The 17,142-nt window shown below is 34.0% G+C and overlaps 1 protein-coding gene across 1 annotated transcript in view; it reads right to left on the bottom strand.

The window, feature by feature from the left end:
- Window positions 1-628: 628 nt before the first annotated feature.
- SEPTIN7 (septin 7) overlaps window positions 629-17,142 on the bottom strand; it is a 45,354-nt gene continuing 28,840 nt past the window's right edge. Inside the window, exons 11-14 of the mRNA XM_081079380.1 lie at window positions 15,212-15,337; window positions 6,522-6,657; window positions 2,737-2,876; window positions 629-1,699 (exon numbers count right to left, since the gene is read on the bottom strand). Coding sequence (XP_080935506.1) covers window positions 1,660-1,699; window positions 2,737-2,876; window positions 6,522-6,657; window positions 15,212-15,337 — 442 coding nt within the window. The 3' untranslated portion in view covers window positions 629-1,659. The remainder of the gene's footprint in view (window positions 1,700-2,736; window positions 2,877-6,521; window positions 6,658-15,211; window positions 15,338-17,142) is intronic.

Genomic DNA, 17,142 nt, shown 5'->3' on the forward strand with positions numbered 1-17,142 from the left:
GAGAACCTTGGGGAGAACTTAGGTGTAAAGTCAAAATTCTGTCATGTAAAAAATCTTAATATGTTTTACACTTTAGATCTATATATCTTTGAAAAGCAATAACGATCTTCCAAGCATACTGATTTATTTAAATCCTTCTGACTCTGAAGTAAACAAAAACATTGGCTAATCAGAATTATCAGTTACTTCCTTCTGCTTGGATTATTAATTCAAAAAAGTAACCAATATGGTGGAACTTTTTAAGGTAATGAACTGGGATGCATTAATTATACCTAAAATTCCACAAAGCATTGTTAAAATCTACATAATCTGATGTTACTGCAAAGAAATTACACCACCCTTCTTCCAGTTAACAAAATTTCAGTTTCCAGGGACTTGAGAGTTTATCTAATGGACATGAGTTGGGATTTGTTCTTAGAGGAAAAAACATATTAACGACAGACAGTAATGAGAAACACTGTATCTCATAAATTAGAAAATCAACACATACACATTCTAAATGAAACAAAATACAAGAGAAACTATAAGCGTTACAATTGTGCAGCAGGCAAATTTAAGTTGAAAAGTTTTTCCCAAACATATTCTAGTCTTGTATACCAACTGTAAAATATTTAAGACCCACACTCTATTACATCACAACATTGTTTATTATGTGAATTTTTTACAATACAAACAAAAAAAATACAGAAATGCAATATATGAATACAGCTAAATGCAAAGTGGTGACTTTTTTTTTCTTTTCAAGAGGCCATGGTTCCCATTTCTAGTAAAATAAAGAGACTGCACATAGGTAGAAAGAGGTTGGTCGTTAGCTTCACAATTTTGCCTAGAAATGATCTATAAATGCATTTTTCCCCCTGCTACTTACCATAAAGTGTAAAAAGGGAATTAAAGGAAAGTTTCCTTGTTGGTTCCTACCATATGAAAAATGCTATATTCTATTTTAGCAGGGCCAATATATGGAAAATACCTAAATTAAATGTTATTACAAAAATGAAGCAGTAATGAGATTCTGGCTAAAGAGGGCACTAAATGAGAATAATATATAAAGAATCCAAAACAAACAAACAAACAAACAAACAAACAAAAAGGCTGTTATAAAAAAGCTCTAGGTGCATTGTAAGCATATAGGGTTTTTTTTTTCCATGTGTATTTTTAAACAATGGAAGTGTCAAAAAATAGGGTCAACTGTGTTAGACTAAATTACATTATTGTATACGCTGCATTGAATGGAACCTTTGCATTATAATTATCATAGAGAAGCATAGTTTGTATCATATTATGGCAATTTATCCTCAATGAAAACCTTTCAGAGTCCTTTTATTTTGGAATATCCTGTAAACAATCAAACCACCAGAATATGATTGTACAACAGTAAAATGTTTTCTTGCATTAAACTGAAGACATCTGTTTAATAAAAAAAGAAAATGTAGGAAAGGTACTTAGAGCTGTTAGTTTCTAAGTACGCAACACCCTAGACAATTCAAGGCATCTTAATCTCCACCAAGAACAAAAAAATAATAATAATAATTTTTGTCATGCTGTTAAATCCATCATTAAGGATAAAAGTGGTGCAAATTGGTCAAACGGATCCAACAAACACTGATGTCCAAGCTGGCATATTGGCAACTAATATGTAACTGGTGGTCAACAAAGGGCTTAAAAGATCTTCCCTTTCTTCTTGTTCTTTTCCAAGGTTCTAAATGATTAAAGGAAAATAATCAAAATGACTGACTATATTATAAACATTATAAACAACATATGACAGCAACAGCTAATCCAGCTACAACTGTGTTCGATTTTCAAACATTTTTTTCATTTGAAAAATTAAAAAATTTAGAAGTGAACAATGAGAACAGTGCGAGTTCAATAACAGTATTTTCTTAGACAATCAAGTATTTGACAACATTCCAGAATAAACACAGTAAATATATGACAAAAACATTTTTAAATATTCTCATATGAGAATAATTCTTCTCAAATGAAATAATGCAAATTAAAAAAGAGGGTATCTCTTTCCCTACGGCCATTTTCATTCTGAAATGCATTTGCTTTTAACAAATATATTTTCCTCTCCCTTGGGAAAAAACTTAATAGAAGGATAGTGTTATAAAACAAATGTCTAATCTTGAAAATGTTGGGCAGTCAGGGTAAATTGTAGAATCTTTATAGCAAAGCAACCTTTTCTGTTTTAAAAGGACTAATGAGGAAAACTTTTAGAAACCAAGGTACAAATATTACTGAGTTTTGTATAAATTAAAAGAGAGTAACTTATTAACTGTATTAGGAATTAGATATCCAAAATTTTATCTTAAGGATTTTATTCTAAAGGAATAATTCAGCACAATTAAAGCATACCCTTAAATGTATAGAAGATCTTTGTAGCAGTGCTCTCTATGTCCACCAAAAATTGAACACAACCATTATGTCTAACAATTGTGGGAAGGAGGTAAGAAACTGATTATGGTGGATCAACTGGAGAGAATGTTATAAAGCTACTAAATTATAATTATAAAGATTGTTGAGGAAAGTGTTTGTAGTGAAAAAAAAATACTGTTATAGTAGACAGATTACATCCATCTATATAAAAATACTCATCCATGAAAATAATTGTACTTAGGATGCAGGATAACAGGCGCTATCTTTTAAAATGTTATCCTAATGTTTTAAAAATAGGAAAATAATTCTTTTAAAACAGTGATACATGCATTTCTTGAGAATCTGATTATTAGTTACCTTGAAGAGTTCTGTTGTTCTAAAATACGTTGTTGGGCTTCCCAGTTTGCTTTCTCATCTTCAAACTGACGGCGTTTTTCCTCTAATTCTTTATGCTGTGCTTCCAAATTCTTCTTCATTTGCTCATGGCGCCGTTGGAGCTAAATCACAGCATGATATACAAAATAAAACTGTTTAAGAACTCAGGAGCAGAAGGCATCCTAATGTTACAAGTATGAGCCCTGAGTTCTTGTGCTATAAATTCAGAATACTATCTGGAAAACACTAAGGTTTCTCCTCCTGTGGGACTTGCCACCTAAAAGGTCACTGACCCAAGAGAATAATCTTGAGAAACGGGAAAAGTACAACAAGCTTAACAGTTGTGTAGCACTTTATAACAGACATATCTTATCTCATTTTCCATTACTCACAAGCATATAGGAAGCTCGGCAAGGAAGTCGAGCTTCCCTGTACAGATGAGCAAATAGGTGTACAGTTTAAGTCACTTTCCAAGATCATTACCCAGAAAGTGGCAGAACCGGGATTAGAATCTGTCTCCTAATTCCAAGTTCAGAAAGCTGAGACAAGTGGGAAGAAAGTAGGTAGATAAGGACCTAAGAGTTCCAAGATCAAGGTAAGGTCTCCTTATTCTTATAAAACAGGGATTCTCAAATGTTAACCTTCATATATATCACCTGGTTTGTTAAAAATACAGAATCCTGGACTTCACCCAGACTTACTGAATTAGAATATCTAGATGTTATGTCTAGAAATCTGTGTTTACAACAAGCGCCAGTGATTCTAATGCAGGTAGTTCTTCCTACACTGAGAATTAATGCTATAAAGAATGCTGGCTGAGAAGTAGGAAACACTCATGCAAAGTAGCTGCAGAAACAGTTTATCTAACGGTTCATTAAATAATTTCATTTAGGCACTAGTAAACCTACTTCTGCAGAAAATAGTTAGACATACAAAAAAAAAAAAAATTAAACCTAACTACACCTACGCCACATACTTAAGAACTATTCAAAATCTTCAGATGTCTGGGAATTATGTTCTATTAAAGATCATATTACCTCAGCAAGTTAACATCATGAATTTGGATTATAATTTTGCATATAATTTTTCTTAATTATGTTGTAAACCCATAAAGTGACTTCATATTCATTCCTATTGCAAATATTTCAGGCAATTCCTACAAAAGAAAACCATCTAAGACAAAGTGAGGCAAAATCTTCCTGATGATATGGCAAGTAAATTACCAAGAAAACATCAGAAAACAGGAACATAGGAAAATGCCCTTAGTTATTAAAAAAATGCAAGGAAATCATAGATACACACTTCAGAATAGATAACTTGGGGAAGGAGAGAGATGGGTACCACAGGGGAGATAGAGGCACAACTGAACTCACGATGACTTATTTTAAGCTGGGCAGTTGGTTCACAGGGAGTCAGCCTTCCTTATCTGTACATTTCTGTTACATAGAAGTACCTTTTCTATTAAGTGCATGTTTGTAAAAAGTACAGGTCACAATCCCTCACTGGCAAGAAACCCTTGGGGTAAGACGTGTTTCAAAGCTCAGAATTTTTCAGATTTTAGAAAAGGCAATACTACTTAAACAAGTGTATACACTATCTTTACAAAACCCCTCCTGGGCTGGCTAGGATAGCGCCTATAATCAAACACACTACTATTTTTTGCAGTAAAACATAAATATTCCAATCAAGTGAAACAAAACTATTCGTTCCACGTCTGGTTCTGCAATGTTCAGAGCTTTTTAGAAAGTGAAATTGTGGATATGTGACTGCAGACTTGTCTAGTGAGTAAGAGCAAACAAGGAGTGAAGTGGGTTCAAGTGCTGGCTGACAACCACGCAGCACTGACCAAGTCCATTCCTCCTGCCTCGCATGTAACGGAGGGAGACGCATGGCAGCCTCTAGCTCCCAGAGCTACCGTGGGGAAACGACGTCACCCGTGGAAGATGCTCAGGACCGTGCCTGGCGCACTATGCTGATGGGATCAGCAGCTGCGCGCACGAATAAGCTTGTCAAAAAACTGTATTAAACAAGGTTAAACAGGTTTCTTCGACCGCATTATGCATATACTTATATGGCTTACAGTATTAGGGGAAACTTGGTCGAGATCTCTTCACAGGTCTTTCAACGCTAAGAAAGAGTCTATCCTTTAAAGAGTAAATTAAGTTTCTCAAAACTCTATTTCACTATTCACAGCACTCATAAAAACTCTTGAAGGGTTCTTTGCCTACACTTTCATAATTATTTGTTTGTAACATTTACTATTAGGAGTAAGTCCTAAAATATGTCTATACCAAATGTAAATTCAACTACTTTTAGATTTTCAATGGAATCTAAGTATGGAGATAATACAGATTCTTGTTTACTCCTATTTTTGTTCCCCTTCTGACACAGATTCATTCTTTATTAGTGAGGGTCTAGAGACTCAAATGGATGGATTTAACCAGAGGCTGATAAATAAAAAAAAGACTAAACTTAATCTCCAAAAGGCCATCTAACGGGCCAGCCAGGACGCTGTGTCTGACCAGGAGGAATCACTCCATGTCTCCAAAGAATTAGGTTTATGACAAATATAGCAATAGTGAAAGTTTCTTTTTTTAAAATAAGAGATTACATGAAAAGCCCAGTGACTTAAAAGAAATTTAATGTGGAATAAAAACATTTCCTCAAAATTACTGAATACTTTACTCACTCCTTGCATTCTGTCTAGTCAATGGATTAGAGAGTACTTTTGGTTATGTATTTACTCAAGAGGGTTTCAGTATTTTTTATGCAGTAATTGCAGTAATTGAAACCATCCATCTGTAAGGATATAATAGAACAGATTTGAACCTCCTTTTAATGTATTTAGATACAAATATTGTTACATTAGTGGAGTCACATACAACACAGGATCTCACTGAGTTTTATAATTAAAGGTCATTTAAAAAACACTTCATGTTAATGTCATCTCATATATTTAAAAATGATTTTTGAGCACAGTAACAAATCTATGCTGAGAAACTTCATACTGAAATCGTCGTACTATTTTGTGTTTATCCATAGTTTCCTTATAGGAATATCATATTCCTTCATTTTCTCCTCTTTGACTGTAATTTGTCCCGGCACGTCCTTAGTTCAGTCAAGGTTTGTTCTTTCTTTCTCTCTTTCTCATGCATATGCAAATAAGTTCAGTCTATCATTATTATCCTAACACTAGTTTTTATTCTTACATCCACTCGAAACTCTGATCTTTTCTTATACTGAATACATGGAATGTCTTATAATTTCATTTCTCCTAACTTGCTCATTATAATTAATTATTCACGGTATGTATTCTGACTATTTTATCTTCCATTATGTCCATTTACATAATGAAGTATATATTTTATTATAAACGTAGTGCTTGTTTTTATTTTGCCATTTTATTACATTAGGGTGTTGTATACCATGTTTCCCGAAAATAAGACCTAGCCGGACAATCAGCTCTAATGCGTCTTTTGGAGCAAAAAATTAATTTATAGTGAAATAAGACCGGGTCTTATATAATATATAATATATGATATGATATGATACATGATATAATATGCTATGATATGACACCAGGTCTTATAATTTTTGCTCCAAAAGACACATTAGAGCTGATTGTCCAGCGGTCTTATTTTCAAGGAAACATGGTATTAAATTTGAAAGAATATGTAGAGAAAGGTTACACTATCTATAAATTTTATTAAAGATATTAATCTGAAAGGAAGTACTGTGTCCATAAGTGGAAATGTGAAGTTGATTACCTCAGCTTCAGAGTCCTTTAGTTTTTGAACTTTTTCTTTGACCTTCATCTCAAACACCTGCTCCATCTCCATCTCCATCTTTTTCATCTTAGCTACATGTTCCCTTCTTTCTTCTTCCATTTGGGCCAGAGGGCTCCTGTTATGAACATTAAGAATAATTGTTAAACGTTTAAAATAAAAAGTTAATACAAAACTCTAAGTGATGAAAATAAATGAGATGCTGTATGTTTTCTGTTTCTTGAAAATCTCTGCTTTTTGTTTCTTGAAAATAAGTTTCAAAATAATTTTTCAATTATTCTGACACCATCTTAAATAACAGAGAACAAAGATTTGAAGTTTTATGTATAAATGCCTTAAAAATTCTTTAGAAACCTTAAAATTTATAAATATTTGTAATCTAAAACTTCCTTCCACAAAGGTTCATATCTAAACTTGAATCTTTAGTGAATTATCATGAAAATACATCTAAATAACAAACGCAATTGATATAGGAAATGTCTCTAAAGTAGTGCATATCCAATCCAAAAATGACCCATAAAATACAGTGAAGGAAATGCAAAGGAAACATTCCCAAAATACATTCACAGAATGGAAAACTAGAAGAAACTATTTCATTTTGTACATTTTTTAAACAAAAATTTAATGTGAGAAAAGGAATTGAGTTAATAAAACATACGTAGAATATTTTTAGTTCTACAAATCTCCAAGTACTATAATCTCTTCTTCTAAGACAACTACTGACATGACAACGATACAGTTAATTAACAATAGTTAATTATTTTGGTAACTGAAGTGACATGCTGGAAATGACTACCAGTCAATACCTAGAACACTCTTCACTTAGGTAGGCCACTTATGGTAACTTTGATGCTCAGAAAATCCATTCCACCTAACTCAAGAATTTCATTTCTGAATTTTTAAAAATGTTCAGTGATAAAACACACACAAATACACAGAGAGAAAATCAGAAGCAAATAAATATAATTTTTTTGATATGCCTGAAAATAGACACAAGTATAGTTAAATAAACGTAGTTTACTATTCCACTGACGTTAAATCTCTTTGCACAATTTTGTTCAAAATTTTCATGCTGAAAAATAATACAAATGAGCTTTATATTAAGCCTAGTATACTTACAGACCCAAGAGAACACAAAGTATCAGTAACCTACCACAACCCCAGGGAGGAGAGAAAAGTGGGCTCTGTGGCTGTAAGGATCTCTGAAAACCATTCAAAACCCTGGGGCAACTTAAAAGAGGCAGGCCCTTTTCTGTCTTTGTTGGTAAAACATGTTTATTTGGCCTCCACAAAAACAGGCTTTGATCATTGGATTTTAAATTTTAAATTGGTAAATTTTATCTCAATAAAGATTTAAAAAGTTAAATCACAGCGGAAAAACACAATCAGGCCTTGGACTCCACCCAGAACTTCAGGGCTAGTCACTTTAATCCCGATCTGACACACTGAACATGCTGAGTTCTCTCCTTACTAGGCTGCCTATTTCTTTCTTTTTTTTTTTTAATCGAACTGGCAATCTTGTGGTTGAGAGCCCGTGCTCCAACCAACTGAGGCATCTGGGAGCTCAGAGGCAGTTCAGCTCAAGGTGTTGTGTTCAATCTTAGTTGCAGGGGGCAGAGCCCACCATCCCTTGCGGGACTCCAGATATTGAACCGGCAAACTTGTGGTTAAGAGCCCACTGGCCCATGTGGGAATGGAACCGGCAGCCTTTGGAGTTAGGAACATAGAGCTCTAACCACCTGAGCCACCGGGCCGGCCCAGGCTGCCTATTTCTGACCCTTACAGCACTCTTCTTCCCTATCAAGGAGGACAAGAGAGCTAGATAGAAAATAGTAAACAAGAACACAGGAGAGAACATTGGCTACTGCTTTTTCTTAGCAAAAAAGGAAAGACAAAGATGTGATAGACTTCTGTCATCAAGATGATTTGTTTTTGCAGTTAGTGCAAATTAGAATAAAATGTTATCTGACTAAAGGATATTTCTCCACTGAAAGAAAACTTACAAATCTGCAGTATATTTTAACAATTAAGCAATAAATCAGAAGTTCTGAAAATGACCGTAAGCCAAACATTAACTCAGAATAAGAACCTGCATTCAAACAGTGAGGTCAACAAATAAAATTTTAAGTGTAAATGTCATTATTTCATTAAAAGCCAATGAGGCCCCTTTTAATAATACATTTCTCATCTTTATAGCAGGTGTTTTTAACATAGGGACCTTAGATCTCTTGGGCAGAATATCACTGAACACCCTAAAATGACATACCAAATACGTATGTGTTTGTGCATGCACATGCGAGCATTTTTCTGGTGAGAGGTTCCAAAGCTTTTGTCAGACTTTCAAAAAGGGTCTATAACCTCACTTCTTCCACCCCTCAAAACCTTTTACACTATAGAAAAAAAATTAATAACTGTTTTTGAACTGACAATCTTAGTAACTGAATATTGTATGTTTAAGCAACTTAGATTATCCAACAATATTGTGATTTAAAAATAAATTAGAATTCAGTCAGAGTTGTGATTTTAAAGTTAAATATGTATTCCTACTTGTAATAACTTATCTATAAAATGCTCATTTAATTTTATCCTTGGGAGGAAGAAGGCAATTCATGTAGATTTAAAGAGTACATAGTACAATTGGCAAATTAAAAGGCTACCAGTTTACCAAGAGTAAACACTGTCATCTAGGTTATTTAAATAACTGTCGGGGTCAACAGAACAGTTTGATAGCAATGAAATTTGTGTTTTGAAATTTGCTTTTAAGTTCAAAATTTAAATATTAAAAATCCCTCCATAGTCAACTTCCTATGTCTTTGGAAAAACAACCCCTTTCATGCCTTCAAATGTTTTATCTACAAGAAAAAATACAGACTTAACACTTGTAAAGTAAACCACATTAAAAACAGCAATGAAAGGCAAATTCATAGATTTCACAATAATTAAAGTATGTGCCCTAAAACAAAAATTTATGGCAAAATCTGTTAATCCTAGTTCATTTCTTTTCCAAAATTTTGTTAGTAATCACTATACCAAATCATTATGAAAATAAATATGCTGTGCAATTATCTTCTGACACCCTGCTCAAATTTCTAAACTTATTTCAATATCTGTACTTTTAAAAGAAATTTGTAACCTTTCACAAGAGATATTTTAAGTTTTTGGCCTTATAAAGACACCTGACTTCTGACCAAATGAACTGATATTCCAGTATTATTTTAAAAAAATGGTCACATGTATGTAAAAATGTATTTTTTGAAGACTCTCACCAAATGATCTTTCAAATCTCTTTAAGTTTTATATAAATCAATACCCCACTTCTAGTCATCTTTATTAAAGTAATATTTAGAAGTAATATAAACTATACTTACTATGTAGAAAACAGGAAAAGAGGTCACTTTTTGTCATCATATTTAATTAACCTTTTTTACAATGGCTGGAAAAAACTGCTTTTTAATGGGAAACTCTTCTTCATACTCAGTACACTAAAGCTTATAAACTTAGGCTTGTCAGAAAAATTTAAAACAACTCAGTCAAAGAAATGAAGGGGCTTGGTGAAAGATTAAAAAAAAAAGAAAGCCTACATTAACTTGAATATCACACTAAATCCGCGAAGATAACAACTTGGCTCCTTCCAGGGTTCTAAGGGGTTATAGTTCCTGAAAGCTACCAGATGACTCACCCTTTCATGTGACCAATGACAGAATCCTAGCAAGGACCACACAGACTGACCTAGTAAGGTTCTACTGTGGGGGTTACAGGACCCCATATTTCATTTAAATTACGTGTGGTTTTTCCTGCAGAACACATTAAGCAAGTACACTTACATACTTTTGCTCTAGACAGTAGGCCACTATGTATATGGACAGGTAGCGATTTTTGTAGCAAATTTGCCAGAAGAATTTCATATAAATGGGTTTAAAAAGCAATAAAAAATTTCCAAAAATTATGGAAAACAATAGTTACCAACATTTTATTTGGCCTAGTAAGAGCATTAAAACCAAACATAAACAGTAACAATACTATCATTATATTTTCATGAAAAAACATTTGAAAAAAGTATAAAAGAGATAACTGAATAAATTTAAGTTTTGGGAAAAACTCTGGAAATTTTCATAAAATTGTCTTTCTTTTTCGATCAATGAAAACTTTGCCATGTACCAAAAGAGTTCTGAAGATTAACCTTTGGAAACCCCTATTTATTTTTAGTCATTTCTAGGAATTCAGTTATCGGTCAAATTTTCCCAAGACTACAGATGGAAAAGTCTATAAAAACAGAAAAATAAATTAAAATATGGGAAAGAGGTAACTGTGTGTCCCAACTGGAAGAAAAGACATTGTCGTAAGTGGTGCCAATAATAGACAACACTTCAGAAAACAGTTGCTCATCAAATGTGATTTTAAATAAAAGGTACAAGGGCAGACCAAGGAAGGAAGAAGCAGGTAAAACTTTAAGAAACTAAGGTTTAGGTTTAAAACTTTAGGAAACTAAAACTTTAGGAAACTAAGGTTTCCTAAGGTTTAGGGGAAAAAGAAAAAGGGTAGTTCTCCTTTTATTGGGGATCACCTTCAAGAGATCTGCAATCTGGACATGGTTAATTCTCTCCTTAACCTACCCTACCCTCCACCCATCCACAGGGATGGGCAAGACGTACTCTCCCTGAGGACTTAAGTACTTAAAATAGATGACTTGATATTTTCTTTGCCAGACACAGGTAATACCTGAATAGTTGCTAAGAACAATGCCCACTTTTCCACACTCTGGCCTTGAGACAAATTAGTATATGACGAGACAAGCTCAGCTATTTTTCAGGTTTTAAATACATAATTTAAAATCTTGGGTTTCCCCCTAGCTTTATAGAGATATAACTGACATAAAATATTGTCTAAGTTTAAGGTGTACAATGTGATGTCTACATTTTAAATCCTTCCAAAATATAATTATTCTAGGACCACTAATGTAACAGAAAGGCACATTTTCAGACATACAAACCAAATATTTTATTTTTAGCCCATGGTTCAGTACACTACAGTTCATCCAAAACTGCCTCAGAAAAATTTAAATATAAGATGAATTTATCTACTTTATTACACAATACCTAATATTAAAAAAAAATTAGCTTATACTCGAAAACCAAAGTGTGACTAGTACTCTATGGAGTGTCCACTGCCATACACGGGTTAATATAACTATAAATCTTGAATAGATTCATATGCATATATACATATATGCACCCTTGAACAACATGGGTTTAAACTGCATGGGTCCATTAATACATGGATTTTTTTCAGTAATTCCTGTGTTGTTTTTGATCCGTAGCTGGGAGTCCACAGACGTGGAGGGCTGCCTGTATGCGTTGATTTATGTCATTTTATAAAGGGGGACTTGAGTACTTGCATATTTTGGTATCCGTGGGGGGTCTTGGAACAAATGCCACAGATATCAAGGGATGATGACTTAAAATTTTTGGGGAGTCAAAACTTGTATTTTTGACTGCATGGGTCATTGGCACCCCTAACCCCCCCAACGTTCAAGGGATAAGTGTACATGTTTGTATGTGTGTGTGTGGTGTGTGTATGTAAGTGAGTGTGTTTGTGTGTGTGCGAGTATGTGTGTATTAAGGGCAACAAAAAAACATAGGTCACTCAATAATCAGATGAACAAATGACTATCAATTTTATTTTCTCAAATGGCCTGCAGATGCTATTTAGAGGCCATATAATGTAATAAAGTGATAAAATGACCACATTTTTTTAAAAGACCAAAGAGATCGTCTGATTCAGTGGTCTTCATACTGGGGGTCTGTATTTATATGAAATCTTCAAAGAATTACTTGAATCTTTGAAGAGAATCAATTTCTAAATCCTCAACTTACATACAAAGTCTGGCCTAACATGACTGGCTTGAAAATGTTCAAGTTACAGAGCCTCTCTCTCACTTTACAGAAGAAAAACCTCCTCCCTCTTACCCAGCCCTTCCCTAAATTATACTGTCCCAGGGGTACGTGGAGGTGTGAAAATGTCCAGGTGACAGAAGAAGTCTCCCTCAATTAATCAAAGTACTAAAACATAAACCCACAGACTGTCTGTATCTCCTAATATCAAACATATGTCTATTAAGGGCTAAGTGTGATGTTAGGGGTTAGAAACATGGTATTTGGATCCATGTGGGGATACCCTGAGTTCAGATACACAACACAGGAAAGTCGTTGGAGACCTGGCAATGTTTGTGTCATGATTCTGCCTGTTCACTCCAAGCTCCCTGGAACCCCCACTTCTCCCTGCCACCATTAGTAAAGGGTGTACTGCTATGGAGAGAAGAGTCCCATGAGAATAATACAAACAGAACTTCAATAAGAAGCCTAAACTCACATTTGCTTACTTCACATATTTAAATATTAGCCATTCCTTTCAGTTATTACGAATAGGTCCTTAGCCATAAAGAAAAGCACCTTATATCAGTGAAACCACCATAAGTTGTTGATACTGACTTTTTTTTTTAAAGTCAACTGGAATACTTTCAAAAATTGCTAACATTTTTAAGACAATATAAGTTACAACCAATGAATAAAACTTCCAAGCGACTGCTTTCAGATTCAGCATGTTATTCAATAAAGTAGTAAAAACCTAATTTAACAAATCAGATCAATATCTATTCTAATTACAGCCATTCCCCAGTTGGTTCAATCTTTGAAAACATTTATTTTTCTACTTACGATTAACATAAAATAATATACTAACTCCTAGGGCAATTTTCTTTTTAGCAGTACAAACTTTTTGATATTTTCACAGGATCAGTTTGGACATGATTCATCTCATTTCCAATAGAATTCTACCTTTTGTTTTCACCTGGGTTCTAGTTTAACTCAAGTAACCCACACTAGAATTCCACATATGCAGAAAAACTTTTAACAGCATTGTAAGATTTACTATTTTTCTCTGCATTACCTTACTTGCATCCAACAGCAGAAAGCCCCCCCAACAGCACTACTTTGAAAGCTTTGTATTTGAAATACGAAAACAATTCCTTATTTTCAGGACATGGACAAATGTTTAAAAGAAGAAAATTAAACATTAAGTGCATACATTTAATGAAAAATATGTACCGATAGTACATTTCCCTTTAACATATTATAAAATTATCAGTGGCTTTATTTATGTATTTTTTCTTTTTAATGGTCAAAAGTTCTTAAGCTAGTGAAATGCATTTAAAATGGATTAGGATTTTATGACTATTTACTATGATGGAGCTTTACATTTTTGTGCTAAATAACAAAGTTTGGTGCAAATTTTACTATAAGAAACAAAGTCTTGCCTTTTTCTCATGCACTCAACCTTAACCTCAAATAGGATCTTTTAAAAAATATTAACAAATCCATTTTTAGAACAGCAGTAGTAAATTCCTAGAAATCAATGCTTTGCAAAGCATGAATTACTAATCACCTGTATCCGAACCACCTAGGGTGCTTATTAAAAATATAAACCCTTCGGCCCATCCCCCATCTATTGAATGAGAATCACTTGCTAATGATTAAACCCAGAAATCTGCCTTTTTAACAATCACTCTCACAAGATCCCTGAAAACAAAAACCCCAGGATTTGATCAATAAAGTTCCTCAAACAGGCATGTTAACAGCATAAGAAGAAATTCAAAGTTAAGAAAGAGATTAGGCCACTTTGCCAATGCTTTGTGTGTTTTCTTCTGGAATTTAGGGACATTGTGGAGACATAACATTTTTCTTTTCCATCATAAGAGATGTTGGCCACTATAAAATAGTGCTGCTACTTTGAGAACTTGCCTTTCTCATTATTTATACAGATGATCCTTCCAGACTATCCTCTACTGGCAGATAACACCTGGCTACAAATATACACATATTGTTAAAACGGTTTTCATGACACGTATGATGCCAATAAAGGAGAAAAGGCACAGACACTGGTACCAAGAACTCTACCAGCGAACTCACCAGTCTCCTCAAACATCTCTTTGCCCTATCCCATCATAAAATCACCACAGCGTGAGAAACCAGCTCTGTGGGGTGAAGCGACACACTCAGGAGTCACTCACCCCACTCTTAACCAACAGAAGAACCAGATTCCAGATAATTTACTCCCTGGAAATACACAATAGGAATAGAAAAGGTAACCAAGACTACATTCATCTAAATATTCCTTTTGTTTGGTCCTGTACTTTGTTTCTATATAATGTTACTGAAAACTTTGCTATCAAAAAAGTTTATTTTAAAAAGACATAATAAAAGGTAGAAGTTCGGTTTAGTCTCTTTAGAGACTATGGGATGTTTAGATTACAAATAAAATGGGTCAAGAGACCTTGGTAGTAACTTTTCTCTTCCCTTAAAAAAAAGTATTTGCTAAAGGAGCTGTTTGATTTCTAACTGGGGATCTATTAAACGTGTGGTGTATAGATTATAAAGGTGATGGCAAATGACCAGAAGAGAATACAAGGCTCTTGCATTTGAAGAACAAGGTAATAAAACATTTCCTCCAACAATTAAAGAGTAAAATATAAAATCACCAAAACAAAGCTCAACGATATAAACTGCTGCTGTTGTGCATAAATAATATTTTCCCCAGGAGAAATTTGATGAAAAGAAACAATGTAATTATTTACTACATAAATAATACCTTTTCTGGAGGAAACAATGGATACTTACTTAGTAAGCTGCCCTTTATTCTTGTTATTGTCAACTCCATTATAAGTCACAGCTGCCAGTTTTCTGCTCCGATAGTTCTCATAATGTACATTATTAGTGACGTCTTTCAAGTCCTGCATGTGTGTTCTGCCATAAATAAATACAAATCAAGAGTTTGCTTCTACTAAAAAGGCTGTGATGTAAATTCAAAATTTTGCCAAAACAAAAATTTCAGATTTAAAACGAGCAAAAGACTATCTTAAGGAAGATGGCATTCATTTGTCCTCATTTACACTCAAGGCAGAGCAAAATAAATAAAATGCACGAACTGACACATGGAAATTTAGGGTCCCAATGATAACTTAAGAGTCATAAATCCCCTCAAAGCAGTTACTAAGATGACATTTCTACAGAAGAGTATTTACCTTTTTATACTACAGTAAGTCCACACTTAACGTCATCGATAAGTTCTGCGACTTTAAGTGAAACGAATCGATGTATAACAAAACCAGTTTTACCACAGGCTAATAGATATAAACAAGAGTTAAATTCCTGTGGCATCTCAACATGATAACAAAACAACACTGAACAAAACAATATTACTCAAAGACCTGCTAACATATATTTTATTTTACTAGAGAAGGGAAAGCAGACTGGCTTCTATTGAAGCTCATAAAACCTAAAAAAAAAAAAAAAAAAATTGCTTTTCTCTTAGCAATTATTATCAATGTCTGACTGAGTTTTTATAATACTTAAGGTAATAAATATTTAAGGACACTTTAGATCACATACCAAGTTGGATTCAAACTGGGGGGATTTTAATTTAGAGTAAACTTCTGTTTATTCAAACTGTCCAGTGAATGTGGTATCTTGGTTAAATGAATGTTTGTTTGCTCATAGCACTTCTATAATATTGTGAGATAAACTATATAATACATGAGACAATGTCATCACTCCTTAATGATTCCAGATGCTAAAGAAACCCTGAGCTGCTGTATGACATCCTTTACAAATGCAAGTTCTCAGATACAGGTGGGTGGCAACATTCTGTGTCACTGGATCCTCCCTTTCCTTACCATTTCCTCACCATCCATTCCTGCATCTCCATTTTCCATCTCCACCACTTTACCAAAACCCCTTTCCGGAAGACTAACAAAAAGGTGTATTCTGTTTTCACACTTCCTGCTATCCACAAAACATTTACTATTACTTTCCTCTTTGCAAATAGAATGTGACGTTCAATTACTCTGACTTATCTCTTACTATTTGACACTTCCATGCAGTTAGTTCTCTGACGGTTCCGCCGTGTCATTCTAAGTCTGCGTTTTCCATACGTCTTCTCTTCCTGTATATGTACACTCTGTCCCTTGATGAATTCATCCTGTGGCCACTCCAGTTACACCTAAAGCTCTTCCCTTTCCACTTCAGTCAAATCAGACAGCTCCTTATTTCAAGCACAGCCAGTAGATGAGACTGAATAGCTCGTGCTAATTTGTCACCGACTCTCCAAATTTCCCCACCTTTGAGTGAAGCCACTCTAACGCATAATTTTCTCCTTGCTTGTCACTCATTTTTGGTACCAGCGTATATTACAGGTGAGACCATATAACCTCTTCAACTATATTATAAGCTGCCCTTTACAAGAAAACTGCCATCAAAACCTAGCCTTCCTTTCCACTTTTCCCATTAAAGCGCAAAGGCCTTCTACTTTCTACTTTCCATACCTCGTTCAGTGTTAAAACCTCAACTCAAAGTAAAATGATAAAAAAAAACTTACTTTCCTATTTATCCCTAGTCACATAAGTTATTTTGTATTTTTGCTAATGACTTTAAAACCCTGGAGAAATAATCCAAGTGGTCTCCATGCACTGCTTACTTCAGTGCTAGAATGAAGACACCAATCTAAATGAGCTACCTTTATAGACGGCAAAAGACAAATATGTCCAACTCTA

This window comes from Rhinolophus hipposideros, assembly GCF_964194185.1.
Source record: "Rhinolophus hipposideros genome assembly, chromosome: 18".
Taxonomy (NCBI): Eukaryota; Metazoa; Chordata; class Mammalia; order Chiroptera; family Rhinolophidae; genus Rhinolophus; species Rhinolophus hipposideros.